Raw genomic sequence first — 13365 nt, forward strand, 5'->3', positions numbered from 1 at the left:
TTAATTTTCTTCTCTTTAGGACCTGACACAAATAATTTTGTGTAAAAGTGAACGTTGTAATTTCTCTTAACAGCTGTAACATCTTATGAAGATCTCGGACTCTTTGCATTTGGATTACCTGGAAAGGTAATTTTTTTTTTCCTCATTGTGTCCAAAACCCAAAGTGGCATTTTTCCTTTGGTTTCAAGTTAAAAGAGACAAGTATATATAAAAGGAAGACATTAGAGGAATAAAAGGAAACTAAAGTGAGAAAAGAGAGAATGATGGGAGCAGGCAGAGAAAGAGAAGTCTATGTGTCCTTCCTAAAAATGCATCAATCCATTTAATTCAATGCTTGAATCTTTTAATGTATTTCATCCTGATAAAGTAGCACAATGACTTGAATGACTTTAAAAGAGTAGCAATAACCTGTTTTAAGTTTTATTAATTTCGATTATGTACTCATATGAGTAAACCCTCATAAAGACAAGAGAAGAAAAGCAACATCAAATTCAAATTATAGCATGGCTCTTTACAAAACCAGTAATCAGAAGATCCTATCACTTAAGAATTGAACAGTGCTAAAAGATTATCTAGCTGTCCTCTCATTTATAGGTGAGGAAATTAAGGACCAGAGAAATTAAGGGGCCTATTTGTCAACTATTATATAAAGCCAGTACCACATCCTAGAACTCTAGATCTACTACTTTTCTTACTCAGAATAAGAGAAATAACAGCAGTATTTATTGGGCATTCACTTGCAATAGGCATACTACAGTAGTTTAATAGGTAGAGAAAAATAATTGTCTTCCACCAGGAGTTGAACATTACTTAGTGCTATAGTATATAGTTTTTTAATTTCTGAAGAGCTACTATACTTCTAAAATTCATATTCAGTTTGGCTCCAAACAGGAATTCTTTTGTTTGTAAATCTGTTGTTTGTGTTTTTATGTTTTCGACTGACAAATAAAAATTGTGTGTATTTATTATGGACAACATGTCATTTTGAAATATATAAACATTGTAGAATGGCTAAATTGACCTAATTAATATTTGCATTACTTCACATACTTAACATTTTTTTGTTTTTATTTTATTTATATATTTATTTTTATTTTTATTCTAAAAGGATACTCTATCTGTAAGTGGCTAAACTAACTTCTGAAAGTGAGTCTGGAGGAGAAATATATAGCTATGCAATGGAGAGAAAACTTGTATTTACATTCCAGTTAACTTTGGTGGAGTTTTTTGTTTTTGGCTTTTGAGACAGAGTTTCGCTCTTGTTGCCCAGGCTGGAGTGAAATGGCATGATCTCAGCTCACCACTAGCTCCACCTTCCGGGTTCAAGCTGTTCTTCTGCCTCAGCCTCCTGAGTAGCTGGGATTAAAGGCATGTGTCACCACACCTGGCTAATTTTGTATTTTTAGTAGAGACGGGTTTCTCCAAGTTAGTCAGCCTGATCTCGACCTCCTGACCTCAGGCGATCCATGCGCCTAGGCCTCCCAAAGTGCTGGGATTATAGGTGTGAGCCACTATGCCCGGCCCTAACTTTGTTTTTAAAGTACGAAAAGGAATGCTTAAATCATATACTATATAGCATCGTGGCTTGGACCTTAGTAACCTGAAACTTAGACGAAACAGAGTATGTTACTTGAGGGTAAAAGGTTTTGTTAATCTTACTTAGCAGCAATTTTTCTGTTCTAGAGGATTAGGATGTTTGGTGTAGCCAGGGATCAATTTCCTCCATCAAGTTTAAACAAAGAAGAAAATATTTTTGTATGAGAAAATTCCACAATTAATATAACATAACTTATAAATATAATTCTAAGTAGCATCACTGATATCATTGTCATTTCATGTTCATATTTCCTGCATTGTTTGTATAGCAGCAAAGTTTAAAGAGTAGGGACTGCTGAGAGTCTTCTTTTCCTAAAACTCTAGAGTAGTTGCATTGTTGTTTTAATACATGCACCAAAAAAAGTTCATAGTAGGCAGGCACACTAGACAAAGCATACTCTGAATGAGGAGTTGTTGTTCGGTTGCTTGTTTAGATTTTCTCCCCACTTCCATAGTTGGGTTGAAACTTAACCATTTCCTTCTATCCAGATATTATATGGTTATAATATGGGATAATACTATGATAATCAAAGAAATTTTTTGAAATGTTTTGAACTTTTTGAGGAAGATTTATTTAAATGTCTATAAATTGGTATTTATTCACCAAATATTTATTGATCAAATGCTTTGTACCATGTACTGTGCTAGGCATTAAAAACATAATTAGGTAGGCAAGTAGGTAGGTAGATAGATAGATATTCTAGCTTTCAAGATATGAAATGCTTAAATTCAACCAAAGAATGAAAGAATAATCAATAAGTTAATATTACTGTTTTTTGCAATATATTAATTGAAAATAAAACCAAATTTCATGTATACCTACTACTGACAGTAGGTTTCATTTGTACTGAAGATAGCATACACAAGTTCAAAATAGTCTTTTCACAAATAACTTTGACATTTTGGAACTAATTTTTACATAGACTGAAATGCAGAGTCTTTTCTGGAGAGCATTCAAGTGGCAATCACCACATCTCCAAAGACACTTTGTGAAATTTTCATATCATTAGACCTCTTCTGCAAACCTCAAGTCTCCTAGGTCCTAATAACTTAGATGGTTTTCAGGACAGGCAAATGCTGTGCCACTGATAGAATTCCTAACAAAGATGGGTATGAAAGATGATCTGTTCCCAATTCATGTAGAACTGAATGATGCTAGACAGCTAATCAGCTGCGAGCATACGTTGGGGTTCCGATCCATCAAGATTTGAGTGATTGAAAGGCCCAAATGGAAGCACAGTGTTTTACTCTTTCCTCTAACTATATCTGATTACCTTGAGTTCCCCAGGAATCTCATCAAAGATGATAAGCTAACAAGCCTGCAGACTGAATTTAGTCCTCAGGAACATTTTGTATGGCTCAAATATTTTTTATTTTTAACTGATTACCAACTAAACATCATTAAAGTATGAAAAAATTTATTTTCTGACTTTCTTTGAAAAATGAGAAGATCTGGCTACATTGGATCCACATTCTCACATGTTATCAAGTGGCCAGAGCTGAGTAGCACCTGCCCCACTGAAGGGGGAGGAGTTCTCCAATATCCTACAGTTCTTGCCAACTCCCATTGTCTCATACTCGGCTTAATTCACATTACTGAGTTTGGAGCATTTTACCTATATTTTCAGGGTTTGAGAATAATTGGGCTCTAGACTTTATTAATCTCTGGGACTGGGATGCTCAAAGTCTTGGTATATGCCAAGCTGATAAAATCAGAAAACTTATATCATTTCCTTTTAGGCAATATATCATTGGCATAGCACACCCCAGCCTGTCTTTTTCTACTTATTTAAGCAGTGTGGTAAAACCAGCAAGAAAGGGAATGAGACACCACTCCCACACTTTTAATTTTTATACTTTGATAATCATCGATTACCAGCTTTTAACACTTATAACTATTTAAAAATGACTGCCAAGAAAAATTTCAAAAACTTCTTTATAGTAACTGTGGAACTGTTAAAAGAAATACTTTTTAATGTGATGATTATTAATTTTATGTGTTTCAAATGACTGGCAAATTTCTTTTTAGTTTCTCTTCACTTACAACTTCTGTATCTGCTTTTTTAGTAATAGTTACTGGATTATAATAAAATACTGATTCTTTTCTATTATTTCCCTTTCTACTGAATATTTTTGTTTTTTTACAGGTGGTGGTGGCAGGCACCATAATAATTCAGAATATTGGAGGTAAGCAATTGAAAGTGCATTGTTTATGCATAAATGTGATGGCAATAATGTCCTTCCTTTGAATTGCTGTCTTACTACAGATCTAGCTGGGAACTTCTGTAGATATAGGTATCTTCAGAAGCCTGCATGTTGGCTTCTTAACTTTTTTTTTTTTTTTTGATCCTTTTTAGCAGCATTTGCGACAGTAGCTTCTAAATTCAGTTCCAGCTAAATCCTGATTGCAGTCGTGTTATTAGGTCTGCAACACACCTCTAAAACATTGGCTTTCTGTGATTGTGAAGGTAGGATACAATCTGGAAAAGCTCTCCTGATGATTTTAAAATATTTTCCCTCTACTTTTGTTCTAATCACCCTATTGGCAGATACTACTTTAGAGGAATTAGTGTTCCATGGGCTATGGACAGTCAAGTATGGACAACAATGTCCTCTTGTAACCAACAATTTAAAATGACCAAGTGGTTTAAAACATAAATAAATCTGAGATAAATAAACATTCTCACATTTATCCTGTATCTTGTTCCTATTAATAACCGATTCTAGAAATGATCTCAATATTGAGAACTATGTAGAAATAGAACTGTTAATTATAGACAGTTACTGAGTATTAAATGTATTAAACATTTAAATCCAAAATATGGGTATCATGTGTGTATATGTTGTAAAGAAGTTACTTAATGCTGAACAATATCTTAGTTTTCTTTTATCATTGACTGGAGTGCTAAATAAATGCTCTTAAAGGAAAATACACAGAAAAAGTTGACATGCACTCTTATACAGGATTATATAGTCAGAGGACATTTTAATCTTATTTTTTACATGTAACAGTTTAATTCAAAGATGACAGTTTTAATAAACTTCAGCTCTCATACTCAAGAGGTCTGAGGTATATCACTTTAAGTATTGTTCAACCAAATTCCATCTTTAATAGTTTTTTTTGTAAAGGAAAAAATTAACATTCCATCAGTGAATTGTGCTGCCATTGTTTTGGAATCCTGTTTTAATTTTTTGAATTTTCATGAAAAAATGTTATGAATAAAAAGAATGCTTTCTTGCATGCCATACCAGATAATTTTCTCCTAACACACGCTACTTCACACTTCACAGCAGAAGTCAAGAAAACCAGTCTCTTCATTTATGAATTTGTTATAGTCATTAATTTTAAGATCTCTTTTAGAATAATTTATTTAGCAAATAAGTATTGCTTAACTGTGCACAGATAATGTTTCTGAATATGGTATATATTTTTATATTTTGAATCCCTCTTTATCCTGTCTATATAGGTTCTAAGAACTATCACATTTTGTTTAGGTTACATTGAACCATTGTTTAACAGTTTATGTAGACTGTTCAGTTCAGCAATTTAGATACAAATTTGTGACCCTGGCACAATGCCCACTGTTGTATTCTTTGTCCCTTTCACCTTGATTCCTTTCTTGTCCTCTAATCTTGTTTATAACTGTTATTGGAGATGGCTATACTTGTAGCACTTGCTGTTACTAGATTTAAGTTCTCTCTATATATGCTCCTGTACCCCCCTGTATTGTTAAGTTCCTTTAGCTCAAAAATATGCCTCATTTCTCTTTGTACTCCCAGCACCTAGCGTAATACCTGGGAATTGATAAACTTTTGTTGAGCAGAATAGAGCTGAAATGATTTGTATGATCTCTTTCTAAGTACTTTAAATATTCTAGATATATTTATCGAGAAAAGGGAAATGCTAGACTGGCAGCTAGCTTCAAATATTTGAAAGACTGAACACAAAATACACAAAAAGACACTAGACTAATTCAAGTATTGTTCCAGAGGGCGGAACTGGTGCTAAAGTATAGAAATCTACAGAGAAGCTGGTTTGGGTTTTCTCATTATGGAGTAGCCTTGTAACTAAGCTGTGTGATAATGAGGATGACCTACATCCCTTTGAAAATGCTCCTTAGCCCTGAAAACATTCGAACAGAGCTGGTTGGTCAATTGCCAGAATTCTAGAAAGGATTCTTGCATTTGGTGGTGGATAGATGATGAGTTTTTCCAACTCTTAAGTTTTTTGGTTTGCTTGCTTGCTTATTTTAGAACATTTTAAAAGAAGGTGATTTAGAGCAGTGACAGAAGTTTTTAATGTCTCTTAAATTTAGAAAAGCTGGCAATGCTTATTTAGTTTTTAGAATGATATCCTCATAATTTTCTTCACATTGGTTAAAAGTGTATTAAGTGCCCAGTCAGTAATAACCAAATACATATTTTCAGAGTTTTTTTCTGTCTTTTTTTCATAGCCAGATGTACATAAACCATTTCTTTATTATAATAGAATTGGAAGCTTGCTCTTGTGAGCAGAACACTGGATTGAAAGTCAGATACCTTAAATTCTATCCACTCCAGTCTCTGCCATTGGGTAGCCATATGTCTTATGAAAATCCCTCCCTCTCACTGTCTAGGCTTCAGTTCCCTCTTTGTTAAATTGTTGGAAGGTAAAGTGGGAGGCAGGGAGCTTAGGGTCCCTCTGACCCCAAAATTTGAATTCAAATTTGGCACATTGGGAGGCACATTAATTATTTTAGGTTATTAACATATTTTAATACAGGAAAGTTCAATGAGAGGGTTATACTTGGTTCAAAAGATGATTTGGCCCTTTCTTAGGTATCTTTAACAAATCAATAGCTATTGCCCTAAAGCGTTCATGGATGCCATTTTTTGTCACTACAAAAAAGGGAACTTCAGTTCTTAGGACTACGCTTTAGAACCTCCTCTTATGTTAAAGTCTAGGAACCCTAGTCTTAAAAAGTAGTTTCTTGATTGATATATACAGAATCTGTGGAACTTCTGGTCCATGTTTGCTTGCAAATAAACAACATACTTATTTGGGAGACTAATATCCTTTGTCATTATATTAAATAAGGATATATATACTGTTTTATTATAATAAGTCAATCATATAATGACTTATTTAATGTTACCTTAAAATGGATTTTGATTATTTTCTTTATTAATTGGAAATACATTGGATATTTAAAAGATTATATTAAGTGTAAATCAGATTGAATTTTTACACGTCTTAAGTGCCTGTCTGCAAATAATGTAGTTCAGATAACATTTGTTTAAAAAATAGAATGTTTGTTAGTATAAATTATCTGAGTTTTGCAGTGGTTGTTTAAATTAAAACTGAAAAATAATGTAATAGATTCTATTTAGGTCTAGCACTCTACTAGATACTTTAATTATAAGGACTCTTCAATATAGATATTATCTTCATTTTATAGAGGGGAGATCAGTGTGCAGTAGAGATAAGTAGCTTGCTCACATTTACCCCATAATGAAGCCTGGATTCAAACCTTGCTCAGTTGGCCTTGATTCTTTCTGCTGTGATATAGTAAAAGTTTGAAAAATGTGAGAAGATTAAATGTTGAAGATTTCTTAACGCCCTGGGGACAGGAACTATGTGTTTTCCTAACTTTACCTAGTTTCTGAGAAGGGCTCAATAAGTAATATTTGTTGAATGAATAAGACAGTTTTTAAAGTTCTGCTTAAAAGCCTAAGATTTTGCCTCAAAGAGACAATTGAATATACTATGTAAACAATAAAAAAAGAAACTTGAAAGACCATAGAATGATTTCTAGTTTAGAATTATATAAAAATTTAAAAGTTCGAAATATTGGGAAGAGTTAGATCTCATTTATGTAAAATAGGTTAAAAATGTATCGAAATAGGCTGGGTGTGGAGGCTCACGCCTGTAAGTCTAGCACTTTGAGAGGCCAAAGTGGGAGGATTGCCTGAGCTCAGGAGTTTGAGACCAGCCTGGGCGGCATGGTGAAACCCAGTCTCTACTGAAAATACAAAAAATTTGCCAGGCGTAGGGTTGTGTGCCTGTAAGTCCCAGCTACTCAGGTGGCTGAGGCAGGAGAATCATTTAAACCCGGGAGACGGAGGTTGCAGTGAGCCAAGATCTCGCCACTGAACTGCATCCTGGGCAACAGAGCGAGACTGTCTCAAAAAAAAAAAAAAAATATATATATATATATATATATATATGTAAAATATCTATTATTTTCAGATTAAGTAAATCATATCTTAATGTTTCTTAACTCTCTTATTCTTTGTAACATTTAAATACTTCTCAATTTTCATGAGATACAATTCTTGTGGTAAATCCATGAAAACAATGGAAATGGAAGGCCTTTAAAAGCAAAATGACCACGAATTGCCCTTGATCAATATTTGTTTCATGTGTCTTTCACCAAAGACCCAGTTTATTTCCCACATTTTCATATTCCATAAATCAAATTAATGTGCTCATTTATTTACATCCCTAGTACTTAGCACATAGTACGCATTTAGTAAATAACATTTATTATAGGAAGAAAGAAAGGAATAAGAAGGGAGAGAGGGAAAAGCTAGTGACCTGGCTTAGTACTTCTTCAAGAGCAAAAAGAGAGTTGATTGACCAGGAAGAGAAACCCACAGTATACGGAAGTAAACATATAGTTCTTAGGAAAGCGTCTACTGTTAGAACTTCACAGAAAATATTTTTTCTCCCCCGAGATTAATTAGGCACCAAATATTAGTCACAAGGCACTAGTGTGGTCTAACAAATTGATTGAAAAAATCTACTGTCTTCAATTAAAATCTCTAAATTTTATAATGGAAAAAATGCAACACACTAAATTTAACACTCTTATTCTAAGGTTATAGAAATCCTTAGCTTTGGAAATTTGAGAACCATATAGTAAATTACTACTTAAAAGCAATTCCTGATATCCTCCCAATACTAATGAATAAGAGGCTCAAAATCGGCTAGAGCCAGAGGTAACCCTCTGTAGCCCATTTCCTCAGGTGCTGGAGTAGCATTTGCTGAGAGCCACTACTACTGGGACCCAAGGTCAGAAAAGAGGTGTCTGGAAGTTTTAATATTTAATGCTGTTATAGGTGGGACAATTCTGGCTTAGAAAGTTTGAATTTGGTGGCCTAACAACTAAGGATAAAGGATTAAGAACTGTAGTAGAAATACGTATAACGTAGTTTTCACATAGTTCCTGTAACAGTGTTGTATTATGTGATTCTTTTCCTAAAAACTGAGGTAAGTAGTTGGTTTCACATTCATTTGAACTCCTGAAGTAAACCATTCAGCAGGCTAGAATATCACTAGAAATCAAACACTACATCCCAATCATCATCTTAGTCAAGCCAGAAAAAGTCTTACTTGCCCAATTCAAAATGTGGAAAGATGAGTAGCTCCTAGGAGGATGTTATATTCGTATTTTGCTCTTATAAATACGAAGGATCACTATGAATAGCATATGCTTTCCTTAGTTCTTCAAAGCCCCAGTTCTTTAAAGGAGATTAAAGATTTAATCATTACTACATATTGTGAAAGGAAAACCATAAACATTAGTAGTCTTACTGAAAACCTGAAATTGCTAGAATGACCCAGGTGTTTCAGTCTGGCACAGAATCCACACACCTTACTCTTGCAGACTTTATTAACACCTCAGTTTGGTAATCTATGGACTCGAGTAACCCCATTTCGAAATCTCATAAAGATAAAGGTATAAATAAGATCATTTTCAGCTGAGAATTATAAAAATCTCAAATTCTCAGTATTTGAAAAATCACAATATTAGATGCTAGAAACTACTTTGATTTACTTTCTTCCTGTATATTCATTCATGCATTTTATTTATTTACTTTTTGGTAGGGTAGAAAAGTACTAAGAGTGTTTCAGATGAACTAGTTTGTATTGTCTCTTGGGAAACTAGGATAGGGCGTGCAGATACATCGCCATCTGCTGGTCAGTTTATCTGTAGTGAAACTGCAGCTTTCTCGAGACTGTCTAGAATTCTATTCTGGAAAGCACTGCCTTAAAATAGGAGAGGTACAGGAAATTTGAAGAGTCTTTTTCACCAGCACTTCATTTGATAACATTTGATGGTAATGTATTTTTTTTAAGGTTTTAAAAAATATTTTTCTTAGTAATTTCTATTGAAAATTATAAAATTTTCAGAGCAGTAGATATTTTGGTCATTTTTTATTCAAATTTAAGATCTTGAAAATGATAAGACAAAGATATACCTAGGGTCATAGGGGAGCATTTCCTCCATATATTTTGATTTTCATTTATGCATGTGTTCTGTTCTATTTGAGTGCAGATAGAACTTCAGTGGCATTTAGATATTTTGTGGAACCACCAGATTAATAAGACATATTGAATAGAATAAACCAGTTAGTATCCATGACTAAAAACATGTTTGAAATAAAATTGAATCTCTCTGAGACAGAAAGGCAAACTTATTTTTTTCCCATACTACATCCGTTTGTTTAGGGCTGAGTAATCCTTTAAGAATTGCTGAACTTCCCCCAAGTGCTGAAAACCTAATTCTGTTTTAAAAATAGCTGCAAGTAATTCTGTCCTCATACATATATATTATGTGTTTAACAAAAAAGATACTTATCTTCATAAACTGTAATGATGTCTTAGGCCCAAACTCCAATTAAGGGTTGGTTTTTTTTTTTAAGTTTGTATGCTTAATAACGACAACTTGGGAAGCATTTTCAGAATGCTGGGAAAAATAATCCCTAAGAATACAGTATTTGGAAGCACAGAGACTGATTTTTATTTTTTAGATTTCAGTGGAGTGTTAATATTTCAAATATGTGAGAATAGGAAACTTTCTCTTCAGAACTACAATCACAGCCATAAATACAGTAGAGTCATAGCAGTAGATGCAATAGAATCTCATCATGAAACTCCATGAATTTTGAACTAATCACTTCACCAAAGCAGTGACAATACTGAAAAATGAAGTGCATTGAAAATATATCTCAAGATGAAATGAAAATTCTAAGTGTTACTAAAGCTTCTGACTAATGTTCTCTGTGATAGAGATTCATTTCCTTTGAAGTTAACTGTTAATCTCAGCATTCAGAAGTAGTTTGTTTAAATACTGATTTAAAAAAGAAAAATAATTCTGAAGAGTGGTCCTTCTGGTAGACTTTCCTTATTTGTCTTTGTTTTGTTTACTTTTTCACTTTGCTCCTGCACTTTCTCATGGCACACTAGTTAATAGAACAAGTTTCTCAACCCAGACTGGCTGTTTCCACCATCACTAGCTTGGGCAAGTTACTTCTTTGTACCTCCTTATATTCTGTGAAATAAATAATATGTACCTCACAGGTTTGTATAAAGATTAAGTGAGGAAATAACTTGTGTAGAATACTACCAAGCATAATGGATCTCTGCCCAGAGTTCCTTTCCCATTTCTCTGTTTCTAACATCTCTCCTCTCAACCTCCTGGTCCCAATTCATGTATTTCTCTTTATGATTAGATCAACAGATATTAACACCTTGCAACTTGCTATTACCTAATCAGATTTTACCCCATTTTAGTCATTTTTTAATACTACTGTTGCTTCTCCAAGTTTTTTTTAAAAAATGCTTTCAACTTCTGGTTAGATCAACAGATATTAACACCTTGCAACTTGCTATTACCTAATCAGATTTTACCCCATTTTAGTCCTTTTTTAATATTAATGTTACTTCTCCATGTTTTTTTAAAAAATGCTTTCAACTTCTGTGTTTTAAGTTGACAGATGTTTTATTTTTTTCCAGAGAAGTTTCTATTAAATGAGTTCTATTAGTTATGTTTAAAATTAAGTAGAAAAGAATACCTGTTTAGTTAATATGGTAAAACTAAGTGATTTATAATGGCTGAATACCTGACATCAAGGTATATCTTCTGTCACTGATTTTGGCTTTGGTGGTTTGGGGTCACTTAACTATATGCATGGCTCTTGTGGATGACCCAATTGCAGCTATTAATTGAGAGTAGAACATGGTGTGTCTTGTTTTAGGAATCTATACTATGTGTCGATGTCACCCAAAATCATTTACAAATTTTTCCTTATGACTAATCTGAAAGACATGTGCTTAAACACTTTCTTATGCCATTTATAAAAGACACGAGACAAAAAGTGTGGCAGCCAGCTATTTGATCTAGTAAACCTTTTAGTTAAAAACAAAAGCAATATGAGCATTCCTATCAATAGTATATCTTTAAAACTTTTCCCATTCATTTTATTGAGCTGATGTTCTTTTGTATGAATTTAATTAAGATATATTTCCTAACTTAATTGTATATAGTAATCTTTTTGTTTCTTCTCTGTATTATATATAATATAATGTGTTAAAGTGCTAGTTCTTACATGAAAGTTTACTTGTGATTAAGAAAAAAATAATTTTCATAGTGAGTAGAATGGTAGTGGTCTTTGTTTTACTGGCTTAATCTGTGTGGGTTTTCCCCTACAGTAAGCTCTGTGGTTGTGTAGCTCTTAAAATATATACTAACGTTTTCTAGAAAAGAAGCAATGTTTTGTACGTTTTATTATATTTGTATCTTGTATGTGAGGTCTTCTTTGAGAGAGAAACACATGTTTGCTGAGTTCATATTTCTTAAAATATACATGATTCTTCAGACTGGAATCTAATGAAATAGTACTCCCATTTGAAAACCAAAGAGTTAAGGGTACAACAGAGGATAAAAGTGATCAAATGATTAGCTAGAGGCTAATAGAAATTCTGGAAAGAATAAAAGATATTATATTAGAAAGAAATAGGATCTCATATTCACTGAAGCTTTCTACAGCTAAAGGTCCAAAAGAAATAATAGAAAATTACTGAAAGAGATGAATGTCTGAAACTTCAGAAATGCATGTGGTGTTGGGTTAATCCAAGCAAGAAAGAAAGATGGGCAGATAATAAATTACATTTTATAGGAAGTCGGCTTTCCTTGTTTTCAAGGTATTTTGTCTTTTTTTCTGTTCTCTCTGTCTCTCTCACAAGATATATTTAAGTAAATCTAGGACAGTTTCAGAAAATACAATTCACAATTTTTATCTTTGCACTGTATGTGTAGAGTTCTTTGGAATCGGTAAAATATTATAAAATCTCCAAATCCTTGAATGGAGAAAGTTAATCTAAACCTTCCTTCTGTTCTGTGCCAAATTGATAGCATTTTTCCTTATGATAATATGAACAATACAGAACACATTTTCACATACAATCAGTTGTAATACCCCATAACTAAAAGATTTTGCAGAAATGTCTCAGTGGGTTTTAGTCAACTCACTGAGACATAGCTATACTTCTGCTAGGGAAAAAGAGATCATTGTAAACTGAAAAAATATGTATATGTATATTTTCATCACAAAGAAGTGATTATTTAACTGTTCTAAATTTTACTTTGCCATAAATACATGTTATTTTACTAAAAAAAATTGAGAGTGTGTGTATGTTTGTAGTATTATCTACATACAAATTTACACACAAACTAGCGTGTATCCTTTTTTTCTCAAGTTAAATGGTCACATATCATTATAATCATGAAATTCGGCTCCTTTCAAATAATGTTGATTGAGAAATATACATTCTTCTTAAACTATTTGAGCCTTTTAATCAATTTTTCCCCAGATTTTTGCCACTGAAACTTGGCATTCATTTTTGTTCTTAGTTTTTGTAAGTTTTGTAAGGAGAAAGTGAAATGTTTCCTGAAAAATAAATAGGTAATAAAATTAATGTGCACACAAAGTATACTTTTTATT

The 13365-nt window shown here is 32.9% G+C and overlaps 1 protein-coding gene across 1 annotated transcript in view; it reads left to right on the forward strand.

The window, feature by feature from the left end:
• SLC38A6 (solute carrier family 38, member 6) overlaps positions 1-13365 on the forward strand; it is a 71590-nt gene that overhangs the window by 34750 nt on the left and 23475 nt on the right. The window contains exons 4-5 of the mRNA XM_011978268.1: positions 74-126; positions 3744-3783. Of these exons, the coding sequence (XP_011833658.1) occupies positions 74-126; positions 3744-3783 (93 nt within the window). The remainder of the gene's footprint in view (positions 1-73; positions 127-3743; positions 3784-13365) is intronic.

This window comes from Mandrillus leucophaeus, unplaced genomic scaffold, assembly GCF_000951045.1.
Source record: "Mandrillus leucophaeus isolate KB7577 unplaced genomic scaffold, Mleu.le_1.0 Scaffold192, whole genome shotgun sequence".
NCBI lineage: Eukaryota > Metazoa > Chordata > Mammalia > Primates > Cercopithecidae > Mandrillus > Mandrillus leucophaeus.